Below are 18,257 nucleotides of genomic sequence, written 5' to 3'. Positions count from 1 at the left end.
CGTTTGTCCTGGATGAAACTGTACTAGTCTAACCAGGCAGGTGACCTCATATTAAGTACGTTACAACTGTCCTATCCCACATATGGAAGTAATTTAACTATACACTTGTATATGTGCTTTGTTCTATTGCTTACTTTAATTGTTCGAATGTTGAAGCAGAAACCAATATTTTAATACATGTGTAATAATACCAGACGTAGGAATGTTCATGTCTGTCTGCTGAACAGCAACGTGCAAACCGCGGCAAGCACGTGCTAGACAGCACCAGACTTCTAATTACACGAACTCGTACACTTAATCGGCCACAAAATTACTTTTTTTTTTAAAGTACAACGCCTTCCTGCCAAGGTCAGTGGAGAGGTCACGATCATACTTGTTGATTTATTATTGTTAGGATATTTTTTCGCCAGGAATACTAGTCGATAAGACACGCGATACCATTACGATACATGTTGTGTTTGTTCACCGGTAATGAAGGTTCGCTAATTACCAGACTGTGAACAGGGGGTCACGTTTATAAAATTGTCGAGGGCGAGACTAAAATCTCAAGTATTCTTCTTAAACCGTCTCGCAGGTTTATGTCCAGATTATATCATGTTCTAATTGAGATGCATGTAAGCGATAATTCTGCTGAACACGTTTTGATTTCATGCTAGGTGCCATGGCGCAAGAAGAATGCCCGTCATGTAAATGTTACACAATCTTTTACATTCAATTTTATGCTCTTTTGGACGGAGTTGTTTGCTTTATTTTTTTCTGTATTTTTTTTTCATTTTAATTTCCAGTAAATTAAACATTGATGGATATTAGTTGCTAAATGAGCCTTGATACCATATACTAGATAAATCGGTTAAAGTGTTGTAAGCTCTGTACAAGGCAATGTTTAATATTTTTCGAGGCTAAAATAATGTTCATTAATCAGATATTTTGCTATCGATACCTTTGAGGCAGATTTGCATATTGCGAAAAATAGATATCTAAAGATTTCGGAATTACGTACAGCCCATTTAGTAAAGAGATCGTATCTAAGGCAAATGCGTCGTTGTGATTCTCTCGTAATGCATTACCAAAGATAACCAGTGTAGTAAGCTTTGATGAAAATAGAAAAATAAAGCACCTGCGTATGTACAAGTTGGGAGGTAGAAACTCGATGATATATAGTGGTTACATTCCGTTCCGTCATGACCAGTTGGAAGTTAATTTGAAGATACCGATATTATTTTAAAGTTTATTTACGTCAGTTTACGTAATTGATATTGTCCAATCGTTTTCATTCCGATTTCATATCACTTTAAGGATTGATGCATATTTGGAATTGAGCAGTAAAGCGCAAAGGCATGTACACGTAAGTACATATAAGACTGCTGTATCCCTCTACATGATTGGGAAAAACAGGCATGTGGCCAAATGTGGCATTATTTTGACTGAATGTCACGTCCAAATCTTTGCCTTAATGTTACTTCCGCATTTTATCGATGGAATCGAAAACAACTATGTATTCTTATATTGTATTGCTGTATCGAAATGTGTTGTCTTTATAATGGCTGAATTTTCCCTACTGTACACACACCCCAAAATAGTATGTGTTGTTGTTATTTATTATGTTTAAGACAACATTTACACACAAACATACATCTCTCCATATTGTAAGCCAGTTATTACTACCATTAAAAGAACATATATCCCCGAGAAGACTACCGTAGACCCCATAAAGAAAACTCCTTTTATAAAAGACAGAGTTGTTTATATGTGACTGTAGTATTAAGTGCTTTATTTGGCCGGAAATGATTACACATGTAATCATTAATGGCGACAATGAACAGCAGAACTGTACAACGGGAAGGAAAGGCTGAACCCAATTAAATCAAATAGCGTGTTATTAAAAGCTTATTTGCATTCTTTTTCTTTCGTCAAGAAGACATATAGGCTCTACAATACTCCCGTGGAAAACATGTCTAGTTTTAAAGGAAACTACTCTCAAAATAAATAGATAAACTTAAAAATACTTTACATTGTTTTTTATTGTTTTCACTCTCATAATCGTTATTAAAAATACTGATGATTGTTTTCGCCAACTCATTATCCTAGACATCGTACCGATAATCTATATAGCCTATATTAATAAATCGTATTTCTCCATAATATTCAAATTAAAAGAAGTTTTTTTTTAGTTTTTTCATTTAACAATATATGGACATTATCAATTAAAAAATATATTTTATTAGGAAACAGTACATCCATGTAAAACCTAGTTACAAGTGTTATCAGGATTACGAGTGTATTTAGTGTTACGTTACTACCTCATTAACAGAAGGATTCGTCGCTTGAAACGAGTTGTTTCATAACTTGTTTGCAAATTTAAGGTGGATTTAGCTTTGTATTCTGATTTTGTTGCTTTTCGCTTGCTTTGGCTTTAATATGATGAATTATAAATAACAATACAAATATACAAATCATCAATTGCATTGATTTTACTTCTTTATATTATCATGTTTGCCCGCCTAACAACCACTAGGAGGATTAGTTAGAGCATACTAATGTTAACGTTAGCAGCAGTAAAAGACGTACTCAAATCTCGAATCGAACTCGTATAATTAGAAGACCCTGCTAACTTCTAAAGAAAATAAGTCCCAACAGTAAAAAACTATATATATATATACTGTATATATAAAGTAAAATCAGTTATCTCGAATATTCAGGATATGACTTCCAGACTCCTATGTATATCTGTTACGTATACCACCACTCATACAAAGCTGATTTAATAAAAAGTCTTATCTATAAGAATATCACATTCTTCTTCCGAAAATGCTGACCTTGCAACATTGATGCGATGTAGAAAAAAAGAAGACATTTAAAATGAATTGTAAGTAGCAATTTATAAACGGAACGACTAGATATAAACTTTCATTGTTGTAATCTAATACAGGTTTAAAGCCCTGTATAGGAGTGATAGGAATACTAATAATCACACAAAAGATGTTATTAAGAAATTTATGTATATGTTTTCATATAGAGGTCAGAAACATGAAACATCAATTATTTATCTTATTGTCAAGTGCCTAGAAACGTTAACTGGTACAGTGTAGTATGGCGCGAGACCTGTGCAGCAATAAACAACATCAGCCACGGTTAATGTTGGAATGGTCACGTAACGTTGATGTAAGATTGCGTCGTTTTCAAAAACAAGTACGTTATCAATGAGTCATTTATGTGAACGAAATAGACGATGTATCTGTACAGTGATAAACAGGGACATTATATCTAGGTGTTACTGTACAGTGATAAACAGGGACATTATATCTAGGTGTTACTGTACAGTGATAAACAGGGACATTATATCTAGGTGTTACTGTACAGTGATAAACAGGGACATTATATCTAGGTGTTACAGTGATAAACAGAAAAATAATATCTAGGTGTTACAGTGATAAACAGGGACATTATATCTAGGTGTTACAGTGATAAACAGGGACATAATATCTAGGTGTTACTGTGATAAACAGGGACATTATATCTAGGTGTTACAGTGATAAACAGGGACATTATATCTAGGTGTTACTGTACAGTGATAAACAGGGACATTATATCTAGGTGTTACTGTGATAAACAGGGACATTATATCTAGGTGTTACAGTGACAAACAGGGACATTATATCTAGGTGTTACAGAGATAAACAGGGACATTATATCTAGGTATTACTGTGATAAACAGGGACATTATATCTAGGTGTTACTGTGATAAACAGGGACATTATATCTAGGTGTTACTGTACAGTGATAAACAGGGACATTATATCTAGGTGTTACTGTACAGTTATAAACAGGGACATTATATCTAGGTGTTACTGTACAGTGATAAACAGGGACATTATATCTAGGTGTTACTGTACAGTGATAAACAGGGACATTATATCTAGGTGTTACTGTACAGTGATAAACAGTGACATTATATCTAGGTGTTACTGTACAGTGATAAACAGGGACATTATATCTAGGTGTTACAGTGATAAACAGGGACATTATATCTAGGTGTTACTGTACAGTGATACACAGGGACATTATATCTAGGTGTTACTGTACAGTGATAAACAGGGACATTATATCTAGGTGTTACTGTACAGTGATAAACAGGGACATTATATCTAGGTGTTACAGTGATAAACAGGGACATTATATCTAGGTGTTACTGTGATAAACAGGGACATTATATCTAGGTGTTACTGTACAGTGATAAACAGGGACATTATATCTAGGTGTTACTGTACAGTGATAAACAGGGACATTATATCTAGGTGTTACTGTACAGTGATAAACAGGGACATTATATCTAGGTGTTACAGTGATAAACAGGGACATAATATCTAGGTGTTACAGTGATAAACAGGGACATTATATCTAGGTGTTACAGTGATAAACAGGGACATAATATCTAGGTGTTACTGTGATAAACAGGGACATTATATCTAGGTGTTAAAGTGATAAACAGGGACATTATATCTAGGTGTTACTGTACAGAGATAAACAGAGACATTATATCTAGGTGTTACTGTACAGTGATAAACAGGGACATTATATCTAGGTGTTACTCTGATAAACAGGGACATTATATCTAGGTGTTACAGTGATAAACAGTGACATTATATCTAGGTGTTACTGTACAGTGATAAACAGGGACATTATATCTAGGTGTTACTGTACAGTGATAAACAGGGACATTATATCTAGGTGTTACAGTGATAAACAGGGACATTATATCTAGGTGTTACAGTGATAAACAGGGACATTATATCTAGGTGTTACTGTGATAAACAGGGACATTATATCTAGGTGTTACTGTGATAAACAGGGACATTATATCTAGGTGTTACTGTACAGTGATACACAGGGACATTATATCTAGGTGTTACTGTACAGTGATAAACAGGGACATTATATCTAGGTGTTACTGTACAGTGATAAACAGGGACATTATATCTAGGTGTTACAGTGATAAACAGGGACATTATATCTAGGTGTTACTGTGATAAACAGGGACATTATATCTAGGTGTTACTGTACAGTGATACACAGGGACATTATATCTAGGTGTTACTGTACAGTGATAAACAGGGACATTATATCTAGGTGTTACAGTGATAAACAGAAAAATAATATCTAGGTGTTACAGTGATAAACAGGGACATTATATCTAGGTGTTACAGTGATAAACAGGGACATAATATCTAGGTGTTACTGTGATAAACAGGGACATTATATCTAGGTGTTACAGTAATAAACAGGGACATTATATCTAGGTGTTACTGTACAGTGATAAACAGGGACATTATATCTAGGTGTTACTGTGATAAACAGGGACATTATATCTAGGTGTTACAGTACAGTGATAAACAGGGACATTATATCTAGGTGTTACTGTACAGTTATAAACAGGGACATTATATCTAGGTGTTACTGTACAGTGATAAACAGGGACATTATATCTAGGTGTTACTGTACAGTGATAAACAGTGACATTATATCTAGGTGTTACTGTACAGTGATAAACAGGGACATTATATCTAGGTGTTACAGTGATAAACAGGGACATTATATCTAGGTGTTACTGTACAGTGATACACAGGGACATTATATCTAGGTGTTACTGTACAGTGATAAACAGGGACATTATATCTAGGTGTTACTGTACAGTGATAAACAGGGACATTATATCTAGGTGTTACAGTGATAAACAGGGACATTATATCTAGGTGTTACTGTGATAAACAGGGACATTATATCTAGGTGTTACTGTACAGTGATACACAGGGACATTATATCTAGGTGTTACTGTACAGTGATAAACAGGGACATTATATCTAGGTGTTACTGTACAGTGATAAACAGGGACATTATATCTAGGTGTTACAGTGATAAACAGGGACATAATATCTAGGTGTTACAGTGATAAACAGGGACATTATATCTAGGTGTTACAGTGATAAACAGGGACATAATATCTAGGTGTTACTGTGATAAACAGGGACATTATATCTAGGTGTAACAGTGATAAACAGGGACATTATATCTAGGTGTTACTGTACAGTGATAAACAGGGACATTATATCTAGGTGTTACTGTGATAAACAGGGACATTATATCTAGGTGTTACAGTGACAAACAGGGACATTATATCTAGGTGTTACAGTGATAAACAGGGACATTATATCTAGGTATTACTGTGATAAACAGGGACATTATATCTAGGTGTTACTGTGATAAACAGGGACATTATATCTAGGTGTTACTGTACAGTGATAAACAGGGACATTATATCTAGGTGTTACTGTACAGTGATAAACAGGAACATTATATCTAGGTGTTACTGTACAGTGATAAACAGGGACATTATATGTAGGTGTTACTGTACAGTGATAAACAGGGACATTATATCTAGGTGTTACTGTACAGTGATAAACAGTGACATTATATCTAGGTGTTACTGTACAGTGATAAACAGGGACATTATATCTAGGTGTTACAGTGATAAACAGGGACATTATATCTAGGTGTTACTGTACAGTGATAAACAGTGACATTATATCTAGGTGTTACTGCACAGTGATAAACAGTGACATTATATCTAGGTGTTACAGTGATAAACAGGGACATTATATCTAGGTGTTACAGTGATAAACAGGGACATCATATCTAGGTGTTACTGTACCGTGATAAACAGGGACATTACATCTAGGTGTTACTGTGATAAACAGGGACATTATATCTAGGTGTTACAGTGATAAACAGGGACATTATATCTAGGTGTTACTGTACAGTGATAAACAGGGACATTATATCTAGGTGTTACTGTACAGTGATAAACAGTGACATTATATCTATGTGTTACTGTGATAAACAGGGACATTATATCTAGGTGTTACAGTGATAAACAGGGACATTATATCTAGGTGTTACTGTGATAAACCGGGACATTATATCTAGGTGTTACAGTGATAAACAGGGACATTATATCGAGGTGTTACTGTACAGTGATAAACAGGGACATTATATCTAGGTGTTACTGTACAGAGATAAACAGTGACATTATATCTAGGTGTTACTGTGATAAACAGGGACATTATATCTAGGTGTTACAGTGATAAACAGTGACATTATATCTAGGTGTTACTGTACAGAGATAAACAGGGACATTATATCTAGGTGTTACTGTACAGTGATAAACAGGGACATTATATCTAGGTGTTACAGTGATAAACAGTGACATTATATCTAGGTGTTACAGTGATAAACAGGGACATTATATCTAGGTGTTACAGTGATAAACAGGGACATTATATCTAGGTGTTACTGTACAGTGATAAACAGGGACATTATATCTAGGTGTTACTGTACAGTGATAAACAGGGACATTATATCTAGGTGTTACAGTGATAAACAGTGACATTATATCTAGGTGTTACTGTACAGTGATAAACAGGGACATTATATCTGGGTGTTACTGTACAGAGATAAACAGGGACATTATATCTAGGTGTTACTGTACAGAGATAAACAGGGACATTATATCTAGGTGTTACTGTACAGAGATAAACAGGGACATTATATCTAGGTGTTACTGTACAGTGATAAACAAGGACATTATATCTAGGTGTTACAGTGATAAACAGTGACATTATATCTAGGTGTTACAGTGATAAACAGTGACATTATATCTAGGTGTTACAGAGATAAACAGGGACATTATATCTAGGTGTTACTGTACAGTGATAAACAGGGACATTATATCTAGGTGTTACTGTACAGAGATAAACAGGGACATTATATCTAGGTGTTACAGTGATAAACAGGGACATTATATCTAGGTGTTACAGTGATAAACAGTGACATTATATCTAGGTGTTACAGAGATAAACAGGGACATTATATCTAGGTGTTACTGTACAGTGATAAACAGGGACATTATATCTAGGTGTTACTGTACAGAGATAAACAGGGACATTATATCTAGGTGTTACAGTGATAAACAGGGACATTATATCTAGGTGTTACAGTGATAAACAGTGACATTATATCTAGGTGTTACAGTGATAAACAGGGACATTATATCTAGGTGTTACAGCGATAAACAGGGACATTATATCTAGGTGTTACAGTGATAAACAGGAACATTATATCTAGGTGTTACTGTGATAAACAGGGACATTATATCTAGGTGTTACTGTACAGAGATAAACAGGGACATTATATCTAGGTGTTACAGTGATAAACAGGGACATTATATCTAGGTGTTACTGTGATAAACAGGGACATTATATCTAGGTGTTACTGTACAGTGATAAACAGGGACATTATATCTAGGTGTTACTGTACAGAGATAAACAGTGACATTATATCTAGGTGTTACTGTGATAAACAGGGACATTATATCTAGGTGTTACAGTGATAAACAGTGACATTATATCTAGGTGTTACTGTACAGAGATAAACAGGGACATTATATCTAGGTGTTACTGTACAGTGATAAACAGGGACATTATATCTAGGTGTTACAGTGATAAACAGTGACATTATATCTAGGTGTTACAGTGATAAACAGGGACATTATATCTAGGTGTTACAGTGATAAACAGGGACATTATATCTAGGTGTTACTGTACAGTGATAAACAGGGACATTATATCTAGGTGTTACAGTGATAAACAGTGACATTATATCTAGGTGTTACTGTACAGTGATAAACAGGGACATTATATCTAGGTGTTACTGTACAGAGATAAACAGGGAAATTATATCTAGGTGTTACTGTACAGAAATAAACAGGGACATTATATCTAGGTGTTACTGTACAGAGATAAACCGGGACATTATATCTAGGTGTTACTGTACAGTGATAAACAAGGACATTATATCTAGGTGTTACAGTGATAAACAGTGACATTATATCTAGGTGATACAGTGATAAACAGTGACATTATATCTAGGTGTTACACAGATAAACAGGGACATTATATCTAGGTGTTACTGTACAGTGATAAACAGGGACATTATATCTAGGTGTTACTGTACAGAGATAAACAGGGACATTATATCTAGGTGTTACAGTGATAAACAGGGACATTATATCTAGGTGTTACAGTGATAAATAGTGACATTATATCTAGGTGTTACAGTGATAAACAGAGACATTATATCTAGGTGTTACAGTGATAAACAGGGACATTATATCTAGGTGTTACAGTGATAAACAGGGACATTATATCTAGGTGTTACTGTGATAAACAGGGACATTATATCTAGGTGTTACTGTACAGAGATAAACAGTGACATTTTATCTAGGTGTTACTGTGATAAACAGGGACATTATATCTAGGTGTTACTGTGATAAACAGGGACATTATATCTAGGTGTTACTGTACAGAGATAAAGAGGGACATTATATCTAGGTGTTACAGTGATAAACAGGGACATTATATCTAGGTGTTACTGTGATAAACAGGGACATTATATCTAGGTGTTACAGTGATAAACAGTGACATTATATCTAGGTGTTACTGTACAGTGATAAACAGGGACATTATATCTAGGTGTTACAGTGATAAACAGGGACATTATATCTAGGTGTTACTGTGAGAAACAGGGACATTATATCTAGGTGTTACAGTGATAAACAGGGACATTATATCTAGGTGTTACAGTGATAAACAGGGACATTATATCTAGGTGTTACTGTACAGAGATAAACAGGGACATTATATCTAGGTGTTACTGTACAGAGATAAACAGGGACATTATATCTAGGTGTTACTGTACAGAGATAAACAGGGACATTATATCTAGGTGTTACTGTACAGAGATAAACAGGGACATTATATCTAGGTGTTACTGTACAGAGATAAACAGGGACATTATATCTAGGTGTTAATGTACAGTGATAAACAGGGACATTATATCTAGGTGTTACTGTACAGTGATAAACAGGGACATTATATCTAGGTGTTACAGTGATAAACAGGGGCATTATATCTAGGTGTTACAGTGATAAACAGGGACATTATATCTAGGTGTTACTGTACAGAGATAAACAGGGACATTATATCTAGGTGTTACTGTACAGAGATAAACAGGGACATTATATCTAGGTGTTACAGTGATAAACAGGGACATTATATCTAGGTGTTACTGTACAGTGATACACAGGGACATTATATCTAGGTGTTACTGTACAGAGATAAACAGGGACATTATATCTAGGTGTTACAGTGATAAACAGGGACATTATATCTAGGTGTTACAGTGATAAACAGTGACATTATATCTAGGTGTTACAGTGATAAACAGAGACATTATATCTAGGTGTTACAGTGATAAACAGGGACATTATATCTAGGTGTTACAGTGATAAACAGGGACATTATATCTAGGTGTTAATGTGATAAACAGGGACATTATATCTAGGTGTTACTGTACAGAGATAAACAGGGACATTATATCTAGGTGTTACAGTGATAAACAGGGACATTATATCTAGGTGTTACTGTGATAAACAGGGACATTATATCTAGGTGTTACTGTACAGTGATAAACAGGGACACTATATCTAGGTGTTACTGTACAGAGATAAACAGTGACATTATATCTAGGTGTTACTGTGATAAACAGGGACATTATATCTAGGTGTTACAGTGATAAACAGTGACATTATATCTAGGTGTTACTGTACAGAGATAAACAGGGACATTATATCTAGGTGTTACTGTACAGTGATAAACAGGGACATTATATCTAGGTGTTACAGAGATAAACAGTGACATTATATCTAGGTGTTACAGTGATAAACAGGGACATTATATCTAGGTGTTACAGTGATAAACAGGGACATTATATCTAGGTGTTACTGTACAGTGATAAACAGGGACATTATATCTAGGTGTTACTGTACAGTGATAAACAGGGACATTATATCTAGGTGTTACAGTGATAAACAGTGACATTATATCTAGGTGTTACTGTACAGTGATAAACAGGGACATTATATCTAGGTGTTACTGTACAGAGATAAACAGGGACATTATATCTAGGTGTTACTGTACAGAGATAAACAGGGACATTATATCTAGGTGTTACTGTACAGAGATAAACAGGGACATTATATCTAGGTGTTACTGTACAGAGATAAACAGGGACATTATATCTAGGTGTTACTGTACAGAGATAAACAGGGACATTATATCTAGGTGTTACTGTACAGTGATAAACAAGGACATTATATCTAGGTGTTACAGTGATAAACAGTGACATTATATCTAGGTGTTACAGTGATAAACAGTGACATTATATCTAGGTGTTACAGAGATAAACAGGGACATTATATCTAGGTGTTACTGTACAGTGATAAACAGGGACATTATATCTAGGTGTTACTGGACAGAGATAAACAGGGACATTATATCTAGGTGTTACAGTGATAAACAGGGACATTATATCTAGGTGTTACAGTGATAAACAGTGACATTATATCTTGGTGTTACAGTGATAAACAGAGACATTATATCTAGGTGTTACTGTACAGTGATACACAGGGACATTACATCTTGGTGTTACTGTACAGTGATAAATAGGGACATTATATCTAGGTATTACAGTGATACACAGGGACATTACATCTTGGTGTTACTGTACAGTGATAAATAGGGACTTCATAATGATAAACAAGAGGCAAGACATCTAGGTTTTACCAGGAATATGCTTGTTGTCATGCAGATGACGAAGACACATTTGCTATGCTACATCATATAAAAAGATAACATTTGTTTCTAATAAGAAATAAGCATTAACCGTGAAATGAAGCCAACGTCGCATTAAGTACAAGTGTGAGTATTTAATGTTAGGTACTAATACATGTATATTGTAAACTATCAAGTCTACGTCACATATCGACACCTGTATCAGATCCCAAACACATCAGATATTAGTCTGGTAAACACAGGATAACTAACAGGAGATACCGCTCAGGGTGTACAAGGTATCACACCGCTCAGGGTGTACAATATATCACACCGCTCAGGGTGTACAAGGTATCTCAAAATATAATTAAATAAAGCTACCAGGAATTGTATTGTTGGAAAAATTGTACGATTCATTGAGATGAATGTAAGAAAGCGTTTGTCAATCCGACATGTGACGAAAGCCATGGGGCAGCTCTATAGTCTTCATCATAATGTCACTGAGGATATTCCTGGAGTGACATGGGAATACATGGTTGTGCTGTTGGTGAAAGATGTCCCCCGGTTTTCATTTGAACAACAACTTGACCGTACTTGGATTTGATCAAGACAAGGCGGATGTAGTCGATGAAGCATGGAGACGCTTACCCTTCCAGACCACTTGTCTTATTATCTATGCACTTTTTAATAGCCTCCATGTAAATCGTCATTTGTTTATCGATTATTTAGCCTGTATACACGTCAATTTTAACCTTTATTATTTTTATCAAAGTGACATCTCAAATGGATTTACTTGCGTTCAGATATTTTGAAGTGTTCGTACTTCATATCGAGGCAATCTGTATACTGCGTGGTTACGAACGCTTTTATTCTCACATATACAGTAGGAACGCCTACTGTTACATCAACTAAACAAGCATTCATAAAATATATCCCTATATACAATTTCTTGAATAAAAGCATGTTCAATAAAATGTATGCATAATTGTTTGTGCAATCCAAGTTGAGTATCACTTTAGGAAAACAACGGTTGGTCTAGAAATTACAACGATTAATACTGATATAGAAGCTCGGATGGACCTCTTAACCTCTACTCAAGCTCTACGGAAATTGCCTACGTATACATGCTGTTAGTAGAATACGGTCATGCATCTTTTTTAAAGATGGCATCATTTGTGTCTATAGAGGGGGAGCAATTCTTCTTACGGAAAGTCTTATATGTACATATGATGGACATGCAATTCAAGTACCAGTTATTCAGTAATACGTACAATTACCCAATATTTTAAAGATTCATTGTAACTAAATGATTACCGCGGACGTTAGTGTTTACAAGCCAATTTTCAAGCCAATGAGAATGTTTCTTGCAAGCAAGGCTAAAATATATATATATAAAAATTAAGTGAAAATTCGTTTATTGACAAAACACACTACGACACAAAGATGAGCACGATTGGCCATTTTAAATCAGAGGAGATGAGACGGTATTTGGACACGCCCCCTCCCTTGACCAAGTGTATCCATCAGGCTGTGAATTTCGAATAGAATATATTTGCTGTTTCCTACTTCATTATTTGTGGCGCACGTGTAAAATCGAGGGCTTTTTGTATCTTTTACTGGAGACACGTAAATGATCGGCGGAACCAATCGAAACTTCGGCTACCTTTATTTTTTTCTCGATAACCATAATTTCCCGACGCCATACTTTCCAGTACATGGTTTTCGTTGAGTGTTGAGTGTCTCTATTACTGTGTCCAGGCCCAGGTTTAAATAAGATTGCTTATAATAAGGAAGTTTTTTTGTTTTAAATCCACAGGAAAGTATCAAAGGTTTAAGCGAAAAGCTTAGCTGAAAACATTTCCTTGAGTTATGTAATGCTTCCCCGTGGAAAATATGAAGTTGAATAATGGCCGTTAGTTAAGGGGCACCGAGGAGAACGGGATTATGTCATTCCTGTCTGATGGCACTTGATTTTTTTCCATGGAAATCTTCATGGTCCCTGAACGGTTATGAGGGCATTATCAAAGAACATGGGCACATAAGTTACAGTATAATCTGCAAAGATATTCCTGGGGTTAAACCAATTTTAGCACAAAACAAACAACTATCAGGTTAGCATAATGATAAATTGGCACGCCCACAGTGTCGTGCACAAATATGCTTTTATTTCTGTTTTAATACTTGATCGCAATACCGTTCGTGCGAAAGAGGCTCAAAGATTAGTAATTTCAGTTTTGATATGTTGACGGTAATGTTCATGGTTTTTTCTGTAATCGAGAAAACGTTCTACTATGCTCTGCCTGTCTTTGACTCTAGTTCAACCCAATTCCAATGCCATACTTGTCTAAATGCTAAACTCATTAATAAATAGTAGTCATTACATTATCAACCCATTAGTATGCAATAGTCATTGAAATAGCAATAACTATGCCAAAACCATTACATTACTAAAACTATAACGAAACTAAATATATAACAATACTCAAACTATTACAATTCTTAACCGATAAAATATTTAAACTGCATTGTATAACAGTACTAAAAACTAAAAGCAGTATTAAAAAAATAACAATACGTAATGTATTACAATATTAAAACTATAACAATACTAAATATATTACAACATTTTACAATACCATTGCTAAACTCATTAAAATAGTATGACAAAAACAATGCTGAACCCATTACAAGCTTAAACTATCGACATTGGCTTTAATATTGCACGTGCCATAAATGTATGTGCAGCTATCAATGTGGAGTAGCAATCAGCCAACGTTTACGTGGTTTCCACATACATGTATATGTATATATAAATCATTGATAAACCGTCTGGCTGAGGTAACTATTGTGATAAATTTGTCTGTTAATTCAAAGTATTTCTGTCATTTGTTTATTTGAGTGGTAAGTGTTATGGGAAGGGAATCATATGATATGTGTGTGCTGAAACAGATGCTCATTTCAAAGATCATTAACTATTTGGCACTGCTATCAGTCAGATGATATTCTCGACTCTCGGCTTTGTTAGCTCGATCATTAATATTTTTTATAGAACAATAAAATACAATGTAAGTATATTGGTTTGGTGGAGTTCATTAGCACACAACAACAAAACGTGAGTTCTGAGAACAATGTATAAATAACTTCTTTAAAGTGCGACATTTACGAGTTTGTAAGTTACTAGATAATATAGGGATCGTTATAGTGGTTCAAGGCTGAGATATACAATTGTATCATGCCTACAACCACAGTAGCTATTGCGTTCACAATATATCCCCTGATAAAATCCTCTAAATCTCACAAAAATCACAGTCTTCAAATTCCTACCGTCGCCATTTAACGTTATAGATCAAAATTCTGAGGTAAGTTTTTAGTGTGGTTGATTCTTAAACTGTACATCCTTCTCGTGGATTGTATTATTCATACAAATAAAAAAAATTGTATTGCTCATACAAATAAAAACCATTGTATTGTTCATACAAATAAAAACCATTGTATTGTTTATACAAATAAAAATCAGTGTATTGTTCATACAAATAAAAAACATTGTATTGTCCATACAAATAAAAACATTGTATTGTTCATACAAATAAAAAAAATTTCCTTGTTCATACAAGTAAAAAACATTGTATTGTTCATACAAATAAAAATCAGTGTATTGTTCATACAAATAAAAAACATTGTATTGTCCATACAAATAAAAACATTGTATTGTTCATACAAATTAAAAAAATTGCCTTGTTCATACAAGTAAAAAACATTGTATTGTTCAAAATTTGAAAAAAAAGTTATAAAAGAAAGTACAAATTCCTGAACTCATGAAAATGCATATTTATTTTCAGGGATTGACAAGTTGTAGGCTTACTTGGTTAATGCTTAAGGGAATATGGATACGAACCCCAGCTTACTCCGTTTGAGTTGAAAGCACAACATGGGTATATAATTTAGTACATGTCACATGATTTATATCAAATTGATAATGTATCATAATATCTAGAATCACGTTTGTAACATTTTATGTTATCAAGATTTAATTTAAATTTTAGACATGATACATTTCAAGAATTTTAAGTAAAAGCTTACCGTGGCATCATCTTTACCCAGGTTTGATTCTATGGTCGATTATTCCAACATTAACGATGTTCTGGTAACATTTCCAATATAAAGTATCCTAATTTAGGCGAATCTGTTCTTCAAAAATGTATCCACAAAAATGCAGCAAACTTTTTTTTCCGAAATCACTCAAAAGATTAATCCTTGAAAAGTTAAACTGTAAGATGTAGTCTCCTGTTAAGTGCTTCTCAGCGTTAATCTACACTAAAAAGGTCTAATCGGATATTCTCGTTTACATCACACAACTGATGCATTTATGCTCAGGTTTTACCGTCGAGGTAAACAGTTTGAAGAAAAGCTGTGAACGAACTCCAGGTAAACTTGTAGCAATTTAAATACCGTCGGCAGATGATCTCAGGTAAAAGCTGGAAGACATTCGTGTGTAGTAGCTACACATAAAGTATACCGAGAGTGTCTCGCTTACAGCTATTAGCAGCGCGCGAATAGAACTGAACAAGCCACTCACATACACCCAATGCAGTCCGACTCTTAAAAGTCACCGAAATACTTGCAAACAAAACTAAGCTGTGATACTTCAGCGTTAAGGGATTAAGACAGCCTCAACAAGTTTCGTTCACAACATCTGCATGTTTACAAATCCTACAAAAGATAGTTATATATATATAATATATATAGTTTTACCGCAGATACAGTGTATATGTTTGTGAAGGCAGTTTCGTCGCGCATAGATGCAATCCATTCAAAACAGGCTCCCGACTCATTTTGTGTAAACTTAGTCCGATGCAACTCTCCTGGTATCAAACATGCTCTTTTCCACATCGTTGAAGACACAAAGACAGTCATTTATTTCACAAAGGAAAAACATACAGATGTAATAAATAATTTACATATTTATAGTCTTTAAGGCGGGGAAGGTAAACGACCATCAATTTCGTGCATCTTCGCTATCTAATTGAGTGTATCTTACTATCTGGCTTTGATAAATATTGCCATCCATTACAGGTTTTTGTCTAATTGTAAACAGACATTCTGAGAGTACATCAATTATGTAGCCATGTATAGAAGTATATTTATAAGATGAAATTCGCTGAGACTATTCATAGTTTCATCCTTGTTTTAAACATTTATGAATTTAAAAATTCAGCGATACTTTCTAATGTTCCTCTTGAATAAAATTACTAGAGTAGCTTGAGAGTAACTTTAAAAAGATATATTATAAGGCTCTGTCAAGGTTATTGTCATTTCAATAATAAAACTCACATTCAAATTCCTGGTCAGAAACATAGATTATGAATGAACAACACACGCATTATAGGAAATGCAGACGAAAGTTATGTTGAAATGTCCCCCCAACTTCAGCCTTGGTTAATATCTGATTATTACTTTGTATACGTTAAGATCTTGTCGTTATACCACTGTGTAACAGAAAAAAAAGACAAAAAAAAAAGACAAAAAACAAAACAAAACGAAACATGTGTTTTGAAAACAAACAACTACGAACGATGTATTTGTGCAACAGACATACCCTTACTGTTAAAATTGGTTTGCATTCGATGTAAACGAAATATATTTAAACTTAAATTAAGCTGACGAAACAGACAAGGCAGATTTACTAGTACATAAATGATTTTCAATTGCATGACTAGGACAGAAAATAAATCGTGCACGCATGAGGGACTATATTAAATAGTTAATTTATTTAGATTTATTTTTGATTTCACAGCTGTTCTGAAGCAGCGGGCGGAACATTATGATCATGTCAATGTTTTTAAAATATGTCAGGATATTCAGATTCATTTTAAAACTTGTTTATAAAAGGAAACTAATGTAGACTGCCTGTTGTCAGATTGGAAATCCAATTATGTAAATGATGAGTAGGATGAGGTCTATCTTATTGAAGAGTAAACACTATTACGAAAACGAGACGAAAAGTGAACCGCAAAAATCTGATATTATCAAAGTTCTTATATGGACGGTAAAGGCGCAATTTCTGATTAAAGACACGACAGTACACAAGACCAGTACAGATAGTTTGAATTTATGACTAAAGCCAGTACAGATAGACGGAATTTTATGACTAAAGTCCGTACAGATAGTCTGAATTTAATAACTAAAGCCAGTACAGATAGTCTGAATTTTATGACTAAAGCCAGTACAGATAGTCTGAATTTTATTACTAAAGTCCGTACAGATAGATAGTCTGAACTTATGACTAAAGTCCGTACAGATACAAAATGTAGATAGTCCGAATTAATTACTAAAGCCCGTACAGATAGTCTGAATTTTATGACTTAAGCCCATACAGATAGTCTGAATTTTATGACTTAAGCCCGTACAGATAGTCTGAATTTTATGACTTAAGCCCATACAGATAGTCTGAATTTTATGACTAAAGCCCATACAGATAGTCTGAATTTTATGACTAAAGTCCGTACAGATAGTCTGAATTTATGACTAAAGTCC

At 34.3% G+C, this 18,257-nt stretch overlaps 1 protein-coding gene across 1 annotated transcript in view; it reads right to left on the bottom strand.

Moving 5' to 3' along the window:
* The window catches only part of LOC117334223 (thrombospondin type-1 domain-containing protein 4-like), a 78,438-nt gene extending 62,029 nt beyond the window's left edge, over positions 1-16,409 (bottom strand). The window contains exon 1 of the mRNA XM_033893715.1: positions 15,804-16,409. Coding sequence (XP_033749606.1) covers positions 15,804-15,814 — 11 coding nt within the window. The 5' untranslated portion in view covers positions 15,815-16,409. The remainder of the gene's footprint in view (positions 1-15,803) is intronic.
* Between the last annotated feature and the right edge of the window lie 1,848 nt (positions 16,410-18,257).

This window comes from Pecten maximus, chromosome 9, assembly GCF_902652985.1.
Source record: "Pecten maximus chromosome 9, xPecMax1.1, whole genome shotgun sequence".
NCBI classification, from domain to species: Eukaryota; Metazoa; Mollusca; class Bivalvia; order Pectinida; family Pectinidae; genus Pecten; species Pecten maximus.
Note: the sequence above shows the minus strand (reverse complement) of the source record. Positions and strands in the feature narration are given on the sequence as shown.